The sequence below is a fragment of the Anguilla rostrata genome, chromosome 7, assembly GCF_018555375.3.
Source record: "Anguilla rostrata isolate EN2019 chromosome 7, ASM1855537v3, whole genome shotgun sequence".
NCBI lineage: Eukaryota > Metazoa > Chordata > Actinopteri > Anguilliformes > Anguillidae > Anguilla > Anguilla rostrata.
The window spans coordinates 26,854,251-26,869,783 of NC_057939.1; the positions used below are offsets into that span (position 1 = coordinate 26,854,251).

Genomic DNA, 15,533 nt, shown 5'->3' on the forward strand with positions numbered 1-15,533 from the left:
CCTGGGGGCATTGTAATGCTGAACTAGGAAAGGACCTTCCCCAAACTGTTGGAGAAGCTCAGAATAGTCTAGAATGTGATTGTATGCTGTGGCTTTAAGATTTGCTTTCAGTGGTACTAAGGCGCCCTGCCAAAACCATGAAAAACAGCCCCAGACCAAGGGGTGTCCGGATACTTTTGGCCATATAGCGTATGTTTCACAAAAAAAATCTAAATGCACAATATCAAATATTTCAATATTTAGTTGGTCCACCCTTTGTCTTAATTACAGCTTACATTCTTTTTGGGAGACTTGCTTTCAGTTTTTCAAAGAAATCTGCTGGGATATATTCCCATGCTTCCATGCAACACCATTTAAATTAGAAGCTGGTTGCAATTTCTGCTTTTCTCGATCTAAGCAATCCCCCAAACACATTCAATGATGTTGAGCTCTGAACTCTGGGATTTAGTTGTTCTGAGATCACCAGCAGTTAGATCTTCTTAGCAGTGTGCTTGGGGTCATTACCTTGCTATAGGATGAATTTTCTCCCAATCAAATGTTCTCCAGAAGGTATTGCATGATATATCAAGATTTGCTGTATTTATCTGAATTTATGATGTCAAAATCAAATCACCAACTCCAGATGTTATACAATCCCAAACTCGCAGTGGTCCGCCAACATGCTTGACTGATGTTTGTAGAGTCTTTCATTGCTTCAGTGGGGTATATACTGCCTTCTCTTACTTCCAAAAATCTCAAACTTCGAGTCATCAGTTCATAAAACCTTACTCCACATTTTAGGTGTCCAGTTTCGGTGTACTAGTGCAAAATTTCTTTTTTGTTTATTTGCTTTGAGTTGTCTTCTCACAGTGGAAGGATTGACAGAAACATCTGTGGATTTCTTCAGATCTGAAGCATGAGTGGAGCTTGTTTTTTTTTCCCTCCCCTTTATGTCTCAAAGATAAAATATTTAAGTATTGCCAAGTATTGTGTTTGATGGTTTTAGTGGTCTACCAGTTCTTTCACAGTTGTTAGGAGTCCCATTTTCTCTGTATTTTGCAATAAACTTTTGACTTCCAGTTTTTGAAACTCCTGTATTTGCACATATTTTCCTTTGACTTTCACGTTCCTTGTGAGGTTTAATTATCTTATCTAATCTCAGAAATATCTCCTTTAGCCGTTTTAGATGCACATGATAAAGAAAGCTGAACAGCAGCTAAGGTACTTTTGAGTAGTTGTTTGTTTGACTGTTACTTTTGAAGGCGAAGGGTTCTAACGTATCATCATTGACACGTTTGTAACATTAGCATTTGTTGGGAGGACATAGTTGCAAGTTGTTTGTTGATTGAAAGGACGGAAGAGTTAGCAGTAGTAGGGCGCACAAAAGGGCAAGTGGACAAATGCTGATAGATTTGATATGGGCTATGCAGTGGTGGAGACTTTCCTGTAATTTTCTGTTAAATATGTGTTTCCTGCTATTGTCTGACACTGGAGAAAAATAATTTGCACTGAAGGGCTGATTTGGCTGGAAATTGAATAAACAAAAGGGTGGCCTCTGACTTTTGCACAGTACTGTGTGTGTGGGTGTGTATTCTGACATTAACCGTATTCAAATAAAACAGAGTAGAGTCAACAGGCGTGTGGGTACGTAATCGGAACACAAACCAGGTAGAACTCCTTGATATTGAAATGAAAGGTCTGTTTCCCAAGCCTGCTAATGGCTTTCATTCTGTCTGTAGTTCTGATTTGAAAAGTGTTGTGTTGATGTCATGTGTTTTACTTGGTCAGGTTTAAGCTGAACATAAGCAGGTCTGTGGAAATCATGCTTTGCTGTTCGATCATCACACCAACAGAAAAACAAGCGAAGTGCCAGAGTATATGTAATGGAGAGCTGTGCAATTTCACATTGCATCGACCGTAAAGGAGAACGTGTGTTTGTGTGTTTATGTTTGGAGGCAGATCTCAATGCAGAGTTTTGGTGGGCACAATCAGCAGGCGGTTTTGCCCTGACCCCCCCCCCCCCCCCCCCCCGACCTCTGACCCCTTACCCCGACCCTCGTCCTTCCTGCGCAGTTGACCGGTTGTTTGTGCTTCTCCACCCCCACAGGCATGCACTGCGGATATGTTGCTAATAGCGGAGTTAGCTCTGCAGCGTCTGCAGCAGCCGCCCCCTCGTCATCGAGCTCCGATGATGAGGACGAGGAGGAGGAGGAGGATGAGGAAGCAGGTCTGCTTTAGCTTTTACTCCCACGTCCCTCCATCCCCCCATCCATCCATTCATACCTCCCTCGCCCTAGCGCAACCCCGCAACCCTGCATCCAACTCTCCCTGTGTGAGCTCAGACTTCATATCCCAGAATTCAGTGCTCGTACTCGCCCTGCCTATGCTTTTTTCTGAGAATTGTGAGTCACAGAAAGGCTGCCACTTTGGTCAAGGTAAAACGGAAAACTCAGCTAATAACCATCCTCAGGGCTCATCCTGTTAATGCACTGTTCCAATGTGTGGATGGGCCCAATGATCTGGTATCTTTAAATCACTGTTCCAGTATGGGGATAGGCCCCATGGTCTGGTATCTGTTGAGGCACTGTTCCAGTGTGTGGATGGCCCCCACCATCTGGTATGTGTTAAGGCAGTATTTCTGAACCCTGGTCCTGGGGACCCACTGTGTATGCTGGCTTTTGCCATCTTTTAATCAATTAAGGTTGTTGAAAATGTGTTCTACCATAATGTATGGTTAAATATAATTGTATGGTATTTCAACACAATGGAGGTTTGGCTCATTGCCATTTTGCTGTCAGTAAACTCCATTCATTTTACACTCATGGTTTCAGGATTCCACACTGAGCAGCTGATTTCACCAGTCAGTTTGTAATTGAATCAATAAAAAATGGAACCTCTTTCAACTGGAATTATTTGCCATATAGTACATACCATACAGTAAATTAAAAAATGAGATGGTCTGATCGACTGAAGTTTCTGGGATGTAAATGTGGGATATTTTTAGGGGCATACATTGCTATTTTTGGCATAATATGGCTTTGAGAGAGTAATTTGTCCTTCAATAGATGTAAAAAAATATTTTTTAAGTCAAATTAAGAACAATTGGTGTGTAATGAAGAATAATTAGCAGCTCATTGCAATGTTACTATGGTTGAAGCTTTCTGCTCCTGGGACTTTCCTGTTCATGAACTGTACTTCCTCCCCTGTCATGTGACCTTGGAGTGTCTGTCTGTCCCGATGCACTCGTCATACCCATGTGTTTTTTTTTTTTTTTTGCTTTTTGGCTTGGCTCTGACTTTCAGCACTGTTGTAACTAAATTAATGTGATTTCTCAGATTCTTCTGCTCGTGCTATTACTTGAGTTGATTTTTGGGGCTCTCTTTAATCCTGAGGCATAAAATCAGAAACCTGGAATGTCTATTGGCTTCCTAAGTATTTCTGTCTCCTTTTCTTCTGATTTGTGTCTGTTATTCACAAGTACAGCCACCATCATTACTTGATTAGCATTAGCTACATGGATAACCATGCTAGCTTTTTGATTTGGTTATGGTACAACCAGGCTTGTTGCTTGATTATCATTAGCTGCAGGGATAGCCTTGCTGAATGTTTGATTAGCTGACAGGATGGCCATGCTAACTGCTTAATCGGCTTCAGGGATAGGCGTGCTGTTTCACTGATTAGGTGTTGGCATAGGCATACTATTTGCTTGATTAGCTTGCAGGGATAGACTTGCAGGTATCTTGATTAGCTGGTGGAATTGCTCGATTAGCCAAAGGGTAGCTATGTTAATTGCCTTGATTAGCCTCACTGACAGCAATTGTGCTTGCTTAGCTAATTCCTTGGTTAGCTGAAATAGAGCCATGCTAGTTGTTTGATTAGCTAGTTGAGTTATTAGCTGTAGGTTGCCAGGATAGTTTGTCCTGTCATTGTGATCATCCTTTTTCTGTTTTTACATGGAGGTATGTTTTCTTTTGCATTGGTGACCCGCTCGGAGTCGTGTCCCAACTGCTATTGTGTTTCTGAAGCTCCACTCTGCTGGAGCCCAGGGTGGTGTGCCCCCCCCCCCAGCTACTGAGCAGGGTTTTTAAATATAGCCTTCTCGGGTATTACAGCGCTGTGTGTCACTGGAACATGGGCTTGGCCTGGAACTGCTCTTGCCTTCCTCTCTCTCTCGCATAGCTGTGAATTCATCTTCACTGTGTCAAACAGCTGCGCTTACATTCTCATTCCTCCATCTCAGAAACCAGCGTCCTGTTCCTGAAGTCATTTTACGACTATTTTATGTTCATTTCTCTCACTTACCCTAGTAGCCTTTGCCTCCTTGGTTTCCAGTTATGGACACTAAGTAGGCAAGGCCGTTTGGTACCAATGTTCCCCGCTTCATTGTAGCTTCATGTTTTTACGTCTTTGACTTTGCCCCCTCATGGAATGTGATGAAATACTGTGTTGGCTTATTGCTTCCGTCTCCCCGTGTGTATGTGCTGTCCAAGAGGTGCAGGTAATCCCCGGGGGCTGTGGGGTGGGTTTCTTTCCGCACGCCCTGTCCAGCACAGGTAATCCGTAGGGAGATGCGGGAGAATTAGCAGAGGATAACGCGGCTCATCCTGGGGAAATCCCTGCCCTGCCTGGGCGCTTGGTCACACTGGACTCCCAGTCAGCACAAGTGCACTAATTTGGGCGGGTTAACCAGCTCCGCCCCTCCCCGGTCCCCACCCCCACATGTACCTGCAAGGCCGTGTTTGTCATGGCTCTTCATGGGGGAAGGGGGTTGGGGTCATATTATCCCCCCCCCCCCCCCCCCCCCCGGATTGCCCAGAACTTCAGAGAATGCAGGAGGCGGGAACCTTGATTGGAGGCGGATTTCTGGGCGTGGCTTTCTCTCGCTCTCTCTCTCTCCCTCTCCCTTTTCTGCAGTGTGTTTCGGCCCCTTGGAAGCACCCCTTGCTGCCCCCTTCTCCTCGCCCTCTCCTTACAGCGTCCGATTGGCCGCCCTCTTCCCTTTGTGCTCTGAGCTGAGCGTCTGATTGGCCGTTCTGTTCTCCTCAGGTGCCGACAGCTCCTCCTCCACCAGCAGCGCGTCCCCAGTACCCAACAGCTATGAGTCACTAGAGGGTGGCAGTTACCCAGGTAACTCTCACTTCCTGCCCTCCCAGTACTACCAAAGATGCATTATGGTCACCAGATACTCGGCTCTGATACTCTTATGTCTGTCTTATCTGTCTGCTCTGCTTCTTAGCTGCAATGTTAACGTCCAATGAGTAACACAAGTTTCCAGTGCCATCTTGCATTACAAAATGGCCTATTGCCACAGCATTATCCTTGGTCACACCTTACTAATAAATTGCTCTTGAGATACAGTAGGGTCCTTATAAGATTAATAAGGGGTCTTATGAGATTGTAATGATGATTTGTGTTTGTCTCTGCCTTTAGACTCCTCAGCTCCACCCACATCCGACGCATCTAAAGCTGCCACGCCCTTTGGATTTGGATATCCCAGCATGCCTCCAGGCTATCAGCAGGGACCAGCCTCCAGAACAGACTCCTCCCCCTCCCATGGTGGGTACAACCCACCTGGATACCAGCCCTATTCACAGGTAATGCATTATCTCTGACTCATCGCTGTTTTCCTTGTGAACACTGGAGGTCCTTCTGCTAGGCTGCTCGAAGAACTAAAACACTGATCTTCATTTTGTTGTACTTTCATAGTTTTATTTTATAAATATTGTGTTATGGTTACACCATTTTTAAGGTATGAACGTCTTAAGGGAAAACCACTATTCTGAAATCTGATTATTACATTGCATTATATTACTGATGCCATTTGGCAGACACTCTTATCTAGAGTGACTTACAAAGCTTACATTCTTTAATACAATCCATATATACAGCTGGGTATTTACTGAACCACCTCAGGTTAAGTACCTCAAGGGTACAACAGCTGTGCCCCACATAGGAATCGAACCTGCAACTTTGGAGCTATAAGCCCAGTTCCCTAACATTGGTCCTGGTTGCTGTAATTATGTCTTCTGTTTTGAAAAGGAAAAGAAAGGGAAGCGCTGTTCTTCAAGGGGAACTTGAGTGGTCTGCCTTGTGTTTCCGGTATTGCGTATTTTCTGGTGACGCCCTCCACTGCTGTGCGTCCCCACAGCCCTTTCCCACCATGTCCCAGCTGTCTGCTGCTCTGGGGGGCATGAGTGGGGTTCCGGAGCTTCAGGTGGAGGCACTGCGGCCTGTGAACCTCCTGCAGGAGAGGAACATCCTGCCCCCGGAGCCCGTACAGCCCCCAGAGCCCAACCTCAGCGCCGAGCTGAGAAAGGCCAACTGCAGCGCCAGGTGTGTGTGTGTGTGTGTGTGTGCGCTCACGTTTGTGTGTGTCTGTAGTTGTATGTGTGTGTGTGTGTTTGTGTGTGTGTGTGTGTGTGCGTGTGGTTGTACCCATGAGGTGCGTGTGTGCGCGTGTGGTTGTATGCATGTACTTGTGTACAGTTGTCTGTGTGTGTGTGCGTGTTTGCGTGCCCTTGTTGGCTTTCCCGGGGGGTGTGTAATCTAGCATTGACTGCCAGTGTGCGTGACCTTTAGCGCACGGTGTCTTTTCCAGCACATTCCGATGCACCCTGACCAACATCCCTCAAACCCAGGCCCTGCTCAACAAAGCCAAACTGCCCCTGGGCCTGCTACTACACCCCTTCAGGGACCTTACCGTAAGTCTTACCCCCCCAAAATAAGGGTCACTTTACCACAGCTACACCCCTTCAGGGGCCTTACCGTAAGTCTTACACCCCCAAAATAAGGGTCACTTTACCACAGCTACACCCCTTCAGGGACCTTACCGTAAGTCTTACACCCCCAAAATAAGGGTCACTTTACCGCAGCTACACCCCTTCAGGGACCTTGCCGTAAGTCTTACACCCCCAAAATAAGGGTCACTTTACCACAGCTACACCCCTTCAGGGACCTTACCGTAAGTCTTACACCCCCAAAATAAGGGTCACTTTACCGCAGCTACACCCCTTCAGGGACCTTGCCGTAAGTCTTACACCCCCAAAATAAGGGAGGGTCACTTCACAACAGTTATGCCCCTTCAGAGACCTAATGGTAGCAAAAAAATGTTTTCACGTTTTGCTTTTGATTTTCTGCCCCTTCTGCCCCTTCTGCCCCTAAGCAGAGCCAAGTAGTGTGTCCAAACGAGGTTACATTCAAACCTTCATCCACAATTCTGCCCCTCATCATGTGCTATTAATGACTGATGTTATTACTGATAACCTGGTTTCGTAAGCTGGTTTGGGTGTTAACAACCCCCCCTCACGTTCCCTCCTGCAGCAGCTGCCCGTCATCACGTCCAACACCATCGTACGCTGCCGGTCCTGTCGGACCTACATCAACCCGTTCGTGTCCTTCCTGGACCAGAGGAGATGGAAATGCAACCTGTGTTACCGAGTCAACGACGGTAAGCGCGTAGTCTTCAGTCCGTACGTCTGTCTGTTTTCTGTCCATCTATTTGTTCATCCACGATGGAGTGAGTGTGGTTTTTTTTTTCTTTCTGGAGGGATGTCAGTGAGTGAATGTTTTAAGTGAAAGGATGTCTGATGGAGTGAGCGTGTGTGTTTCATGTGAAAAGGTCTCTGATGGAGTGAGTGAGTGTGTTGTATGTGAAAGGATTTCTCTGATGGAGTGAGGGGAGTGTTTTAGGGAAAAGGATTTCTCTGATGGAGTGAGGGGAGTGTTTTAGGGAAAAGGATTTCTCTGATGGAGTGAGGGGTGTGTGTTGTATGTGAAAGGATTTCTCTGATGGAGTGAGGGGAGTGTTTTAGGGAAAAGGATTTCTCTGATGGAGTGAGGGGAGTGTTTTAGGGAAAAGGATTTCTCTGATGGAGTGAGGGGTGTGTGTTGTATGTGAAAGGATTTCTCTGATGGAGTGAGGGGAGTGTTTTAGGGAAAAGGATTTCTCTGATAGAGTGAGCGAGTGTGTTTCATGTGAAAGGGTTTCTCTGATGGAGTGAGGGGAGTGTTTTAGGGAAAAGGATTTCTCTGATGGAGTGAGGGGAGTGTTTTAGGGAAAAGGATTTCTCTGATGGAGTGAGGGGTGTGTGTTGTATGTGAAAGGATTTCTCTGATGGAGTGAGGGGAGTGTTTTAGGGAAAAGGATTTCTCTGATAGAGTGAGCGAGTGTGTTTCATGTGAAAGGGTTTCTCTGATGGAGTGAGTGAGTGTGTTGTATGTGAAAGGATTTCTCTGGAGTGTGGTGAGTGTGTTGTATGTGAAAGGGTTTCTCTGATTGAGTGAGCGAGTGTGTTTCATGTGAAAAGGTTTCTCTGATGGAGTGAGTGAGTGTGTTGTATGTGAAAGGATTTCTCTGGAGTGTGGTGAGTGTGTTGTATGTGAAAGGGTTTCTCTGATGGAGTGAGCGAATATGTTTCATGTAGAAGGATTTCTCTGATGGAGTATGGGGAGTGTGTTTCATGTGAAAGGATTTCTCTGATGGAGTGAGGGAGTGTGTTGTATGTGAAAGGATTTCTCTGATGGAGTGAGGGGTGTGTGTTGTATGTGAAAGGATTTCTCTGATGGAGTGTGGGGAGTGTGTTGTATGTGAAAGGATTTCTCTGATGGAGTGAGGGGAGTGTGTTGTATGTGAAAGGATTTCTCTGATGGAGTGAGCGAGTGTGTTGTATGTGAAAGGATTTCTCTGATGGAGTGTGGGGAGTGTGTTGTAGGCTATGTGAAAGGGTTTCTCTGATGGAGTGTGGGGAGTGTGTTGTATGTGAAAGGATTTCTCTGATGGAGTGAGGGGAGTGTGTTGTATGTGAAAGGATTTCTCTGATGGAGTGAGCGAGTGTGTTGTATGTGAAAGGATTTCTCTGATGGAGTGTGGGGAGTGTGTTGTAGGCTATGTGAAAGGGTTTCTCTGATGGAGTGTGGGGAGTGTGTTGTATGTGAAAGGATTTCTCTGATGGAGTGAGGGGAGTGTGTTGTATGTGAAAGGATTTCTCTGATGGAGTGAGCGAGTGTGTTGTATGTGAAAGGATTTCTCTGATGGAGTGTGGGGAGTGTGTTGTAGGCTATGTGAAAGGGTTTCTCTGATGGAGTGTGGGGAGTGTGTTGTAGGCTATGTGAAAGGGTTTCTCTGATGGAGTGTGGGGAGTGTGTTGTAGGCTATGTGAAAGGGTTTCTCTGATGGAGTGTGGGGAGTGTGTTGTAGGCTATGTGAAAGGGTTTCTCTGATGGAGTGAGCGAGTATGCTTCATGTAGAAGGATTTCTCTGATGGAGTATGGGTAGTGTTTTAGGTGAAATGATCTCTCTGATGGAGTAAACGTGCTCTTTTCGTATCCCTGGCAGTGCCCGATGAGTTCATGTACAACCCCGTGACCCGATCGTACGGGGAGCCACACAAGCGGCCGGAGGTGCAGAACTCCACCGTGGAGTTCATCGCATCCTCAGACTACATGGTAAGAGGGCCCCTATTCACGGTCTGTCTCAGCGTGCGCGAGTGCTGATCTAGGATCAGTTTTACCTTCAAGCTCATATTGGCTATGGACAGTGAAAAACTGACCTCAGATCAGCATCACTAATCTGAGACACTTTCAGTGCTCGATAAGGCTGATTCAGTGCTGTAAGAACCTTTTAAAATCATTTGGCAGGGGCACAGAAATAACACACTTTAGGAATTCCAGTGTGTTTCATGTCATGCGTGCTGTGCCCCTCTCTGTAACAGTCAGTCTACATTGTTCTAATGTGTGTTGACCAGTCATGGTATGCCTAAGATGGTTGGCTGGGCTCAATAAAGCTGTTGGGTAGTCTTTAGGGGGCGACATAGCTCAGGAGGTAAGACCGATTGTCTGGCAGTCGAGGTTGCGTTCAAACCGCCTGGGCGTGTCGAATGGTCCTTGAGCAGAACCTAACCCTAACTGCTCTGGAATGGAGGCATCATTGTAGCGCTTGGATAAAAGCCTATATAATGCTGTCTTACCATTACATTTAGGTGGTGTTGCATTTGTATTTTATTAATCTTCGCATGTGCATGTGCATTTGTTTCTTCAGCTGCGGCCTCCTCAGCCCGCCGTCTATCTGTTTGTGCTGGACGTATCCCACAATGCCGTGGAGGCGGGCTACCTGAAGGTCTTCTGCCAATCCCTGCTGGAGAACCTGGACAAGTGAGAATCAATACGCTGTGCAGCTGGCGCCCTTAATCTTATCCAGAAAGGGCCGGTGTGGGGGCAGGCTTTTGTTTCAACCAAGCAGTAACACCCCTGATTCTACTGATAAAGGTCAATAGCAAGCACTCTAGTGGTTGATTAGTAGATTCGGGTGTGTAACTGCTTGGTTGAAACAAAAGCCTACACCCATTCTGGCCCTTTCTGGATAAGATTTAGGGCCCCCTACTCTACAGGATCAGCACTGACACAAACTGCAAATACGGACAATTCGGTTTTTTTGAATATTTTTTTAATTTTTTTATTCTAAGTCTGCTTTCTAGAACTGTTGCTTTCAGTTACCACTAGCGATTTTTGCATCAGCATTGGAATGTTCAGTTAACAAAATTCAAATAACATACTTTTAATCTTCCACCTAAAGGGGTTAATACGGAATTGAATCCACGTTCCAAAATGGCCTGGCACGACAAGCAATTGCAGTTTGTTTAATTATAGATCTTTTGTTTGGATAATTGAATATGTACTCCAGATTAATTGCACAGTTAGTTCATTATGCTGATAAGACTGTTGACTCTGGCACTTCTTGCTGCGTTTTTACTGCACTTGATTTAATCAGACAAGAGCACGGCCTCCGCATGTAGTAGCACACATGGAAATTACAGAACGTTGCCTGCACGCTCTCACATTGAATGTTTCGTTTCATCTTCGTACAAAATAACATTCTCTGAGCTGACGGCTGTTATGTTTGAAAGCGCCTGCGGTGTGTCTGGGCCTTTTGGGTTATTTTGAGCATGTTTTGAAAAAGGAGGCTTTGTTAATTGTGGACCGCCTCCACTATTTATTTAAAAAGTTTCAGTGAGTTGTGTAAACTTTTTGGGTTCTTTTTTCTGGACAGTGTTCATCCTGTGAATTTATATATTTTTCTCCCTCTTTTAATTTGGGGTCACGGTTGTTATGGGGTGATGAAAAGTCAGAGGTGGTTTCTGTCAGTGTGCAGCCGTTTCCTAGCCAATCCGACTGCTCCTCTGCACACGCAGTAAACCTTTCTGCCTCCTCGGACCTTCTCTTTATTTCCTGGGACAGGTTGCCGGGGGATACGCGCACCCGAGTGGGGTTTGTAACGTTCGACAGCACCATCCACTTCTACAACCTGCAGGAGGGCCTGTCGCAGCCTCAGATGCTGGTGGTGTCTGACATTGACGGTACAGTCCCCGCCCCCCCCTTTTTCAACATGCTCCGCCCACTTTCAATATGCTCCACCCCCTTTCAGTCTTCCCAGTCCATCTCTGTGTCCATCAAACAAGTCAGTGATTTACAGTTGATTGTAGCTCCACACATTTAGGTGGAGGTAAGGAAGTGCTTTCTTCGTGGACAGGGTTCTCCTGAAAAGGCCGATCCCATCTCAGCAGGGCTTACCCGGGTTAAATAAAGGAAGTGAGAATAAGCGATTGGGACGGAGGCCATCTTGAGTGTGATTGCTGTTATGCAGAGCCATCTTATCCTGTGTCACATGATGGGAGATGGAAGGACAGTTTTTCATGAATATTCTGTTCAGTGCGTGCTCTGCTGGCTCCTCCCCTCTCACTTCCTGCTGTAAAATTTCTTTCCAGACGTCTTCATCCCCACCCCTGACACTCTGCTGGTGAACCTGAAGGAGAGTAAAGAGGTAAGAGCTTTCAGACAAATTATTTGGTGAACCATTTAACAAATGTTTCAATGGGCCTCATTCAACGCTGTTTATTTTTCTTGTGCATTTATTTCTTTGTTGAGTTGAATTGAATTTAAGTGTAAATGGGTTGAATCTGAGTCAAATTGAGTTAAGCTGATTTTAAGTGAATTGGGTTGAATCTGAATTGAATTGAAACTGGAGTTGGAGTTGAATTTAAGCTTGAATTGGAAGTAGAATCACGTGGAGTTGAAATTGAAGTTTGTGTCAGAGTTGAATTACGTGGAATTGGACTTGAAGTGAAGCTCGAGCTGGGGTTCATTCGCGTGGAGTTGGAGTTGAGTTGCAGCTCTGTGCCCCGTACAGCTGGTGAAGGACCTGCTGAACGCCCTGCCCGCCATGTTCAGCCACACCCGCGAGACGCACAGCGCCCTGGGCCCCGCCCTGCAGGCCGCCTACAAGCTCATGTCCCCCACCGGCGGGCGCGTCTCCGTCTTCCAGACCCAGCTGCCCACCCTGGGGGCGGGGCTCCTGCAGTCCCGGGAGGACCCCAACCAAAGATCCAGCACCAAGGTACCGGCCCCGCCCCAACGCCCCGTCACATGCAGCCACACTCCTCTAATACTCTGTTTGCTGTGAGTCCACGTAATGCACTGTATTATGGGATACATTCAGGAATTAACCCACTTATTGTTTTACTTAAGTTTATTAGTACCATTGTTGTCTTGTATTTATCCTTGCTGGCTGAATTTTTATCAGAATATTTGTTGTTATAATTTTAAACAAAGTGTCTTTTTTATTTTTGGAGATTACGTATTTTTTAATATAAACTTGACAGATTTTATGAATGTGTATGTGTGTGTGTGTGTGTGTGGGAATGCACCAATACAAGCAGTCATCACTTTTTTTGGAATGCTTGTATTGTGGGTCGTGCTGTGCATCTGACTGTGTCACTCTCCTGTCTTAAGGGGGTGCAGCACTTGGGGCCGGCGACGGACTTCTATAAGAAGCTGGCGCTGGACTGCTCCGGCCAGCAGATCGCTGTGGACCTGTTCCTGCTCAGCTCCCAGTACTCAGACCTGGCCTCGCTAGGTAAGAGCGCCAGGCTGTCCTCTTAATTACATCAGGGGTCTCCCACAGAGACGCGGGGTCTGCAGGGGTCCCCCACAGAGTCGCGGGGTCTGCAGGGGTCCCGCACAGAGTCGCGGGGTCTGCAGGGGTCCCCCACAGAGTCGCGGGGACTGCAGGGGTCCACCGCCCTGGTCCTGGTGAGGCGCGGGATTCAAGGGTTTTGTTTTCAGATTAAAAATAAGCATCAGGTTCAGACCCAAGAGAGGGGCTGAGGCAAATCTACTGTGTGATCAACAGCTTTATTTAATCAGTTAAAGGCATACTATGCAGAATTTTTTTGCTTTGCTGTGATCCTGTATTTACAATCAAAGTCTCCTCCTCTGTGTTCTGCCCCACCCACTCACCCTGCGTACCTCACATAATGTAGCTGGCTGGATAGCTGGAGGTAACATTAGTACCCTGAAATGAGCGATCGTGCACAACAGTAAGACGATATATTTGATTATAGCTTAATTTTATAATGTTTAACGTATAGGTGAATTGCATTATTTTGAATATAATAGCTGTTTTATCGTTGGGACCTTTAGTTTGAAAATACACTGTAAGTAACATTACTTACAGATCCCACAGAACACAAGCCAACCGTACATGGCTTTTCATCCCCTTGATGAACTTCAGCTGACGCCACCAAGGAAAATAAATTCCTAGGTTAACTCTAGTTCTTGAGTGAGTTTCGCTGTGTCGTTGCTGCTTTTGCGAAAATGAGATCCCAAACCACAGGCTCTGTAGCCACACCCACCCCTCTCGACACAGAAAAGAGCAAAACGCCCAGAAACGTCCTGTACGCATTTTAGGATAACAAATACAGATAAAGGTGCACAAATTTGCAAATTTGGAGAAAGTGCGTAAAGACAGAGATTGCCGGTGCATCATCGATATGTGTCAGCATGGTTATTTAGTCATATTCTCAAGGTAAAAATCCTGCATAGAGTGCCATTAAGCTCTGAGCAACGACAGAAAACAGCAGACACTGTGGCTCTCCCTCACTCCTTCATATCAGTTCCTTATCTGAGTTTGGTTGCGCAAATATGTAAACGTTTTTCCCTGATTAATGGGCTTCCTTGCGAATCTGTGCTTTTAGAGAAAGGCCTCAGCCAAAGGATTCTGTTACGAATTTGAAAGCTTTTAATATGATAAATAAAGATAATATAAATGGAAAAACATCATTGTATTTTTTATGTAAAAGATATAATTCTCATGCATGGGCTTGCTCCAGGGTACTGAAGTAGTGATAAATGTAACTGACTAATGTTGGATATCATAATGCCGGAGGTGGTCTTTCTGTATGGGTGAATTTTATTGGTCGACTTTAGAACAACTGTGGCAGCCGTTAGTTAGCCAGACAGTGGGATTAAATTCAGCGCTCAGTCAGGGAAACTGTTCAGCTGTTTTCTGGGAAACTTCCCGTAAAATTGCACCCAGCCCCTCAGGAGTTGGTAAAGGCTTCCAGGTTCCAGTAGCTGCTGTTTTCTTCCCCGCTCTCACCAGGCTGTATGTCCAAATACTCGGCCGGAAGCATCTTCTACTTCCCTGGGTTCCACCACGCCCACAACCAGCCCCAGGTGGTGAAGTTCCAGAAGGATCTCCAGCGATACCTGACCAGGAAGATCGGCTTCGAGGCGGTGATGAGGATACGCTGCACTAAAGGTGCGCTGGCATGCTCTCTCTTCAGATACTGTCTGTCAGTCTGGCTTCCTGCGATCCCATTGGCTGTATCAACTTCTAGCCAGTGTTCCGTTGTAGCTCAGTGGTCAAGTTCGATTTTATCCCCCTCTACACAAGATTATGATTCGTCTGAAGTGTTAGTTTGTTAGCAAAGCACATCCTAAAATATTAGGCACACTTACGATACAACTTTATTTGTACCCAAGGGACCATTACAGCAGGACGTAGCGATAGCACTGGAGGCAACACAACCAACCCCAAAGTGTCACAAACAACAAACAACAACAACAACAATTACACATCAGCAAAAAAGTGCTCAAGCATAATTAATTGCAGGTGGGGTTCTGCAACAGACAGTGGTCCTTCGCATTGTCTTTGTCTCACGTCAGTGTGTCAGTCAGGTCAAAGTAAAAACTCGAGGGCATCTTTTAGAGCAGGGGTCTGGCGTCATCCAGACGGTCGCTAAGTCCTCCCGCCATGTTTTTTCGTCGCAGGGCTCTCCATCCACACCTTTCACGGGAACTTCTTTGTGCGCTCCACGGACCTGCTGTCGCTGGCCAACGTGAACCCGGACTCGGGCTTCGCCGTGCAGATGTCCATCGAGGAGAACCTGGCGGAGACCTCGCTGGTCTGCTTCCAGGCCGCGCTGCTCTACACCTCCAGCAAAGGTGAGACGCCAGCGACAGGCCAACTCCGCACCCCCCCCCCCCCACCCCAATCACGCTTAAACCCGCACACACCTGCGTCAGGCCTGCTGCTGTCCGCATGGTGTTCAGTAGGGGGCAGTTTATCGAGGGAATAGATCAAAGGCTCAGGTGTGCCGTCCTGCGGCCAAATCGGTGTGTGATGTTATGTGAACGGAATAAACAGGGATTGTATGGTGAAAAGGTCTCTTCCTGACTTTCTCCTGTCTCTGGCCCCCTTTTATCTCTTACTGTCTCTC

The 15,533-nt window shown here is 46.3% G+C and overlaps 1 protein-coding gene across 2 annotated transcripts in view; it reads left to right on the plus strand.

Annotated features, from left to right (window-relative positions):
* Nucleotides 1-15,533, plus strand: part of sec24b (SEC24 homolog B, COPII coat complex component) — a 28,983-nt gene that overhangs the window by 6,580 nt on the left and 6,870 nt on the right. The window contains exons 4-17 of one of the 2 annotated variants that reach the window (XM_064343971.1): nt 2,087-2,206; nt 5,026-5,106; nt 5,410-5,573; nt 6,128-6,312; nt 6,578-6,680; nt 7,300-7,426; nt 9,314-9,423; nt 10,016-10,128; nt 11,212-11,330; nt 11,739-11,794; nt 12,161-12,367; nt 12,763-12,886; nt 14,414-14,572; nt 15,085-15,258. In XM_064343971.1, coding sequence (XP_064200041.1) covers nt 2,087-2,206; nt 5,026-5,106; nt 5,410-5,573; nt 6,128-6,312; nt 6,578-6,680; nt 7,300-7,426; nt 9,314-9,423; nt 10,016-10,128; nt 11,212-11,330; nt 11,739-11,794; nt 12,161-12,367; nt 12,763-12,886; nt 14,414-14,572; nt 15,085-15,258 — 1,842 coding nt within the window. The remainder of the gene's footprint in view (nt 1-2,086; nt 2,207-5,025; nt 5,107-5,409; nt 5,574-6,127; nt 6,313-6,577; nt 6,681-7,299; nt 7,427-9,313; nt 9,424-10,015; nt 10,129-11,211; nt 11,331-11,738; nt 11,795-12,160; nt 12,368-12,762; nt 12,887-14,413; nt 14,573-15,084; nt 15,259-15,533) is intronic. The other variant, XM_064343973.1, reaches the window with a different exon arrangement.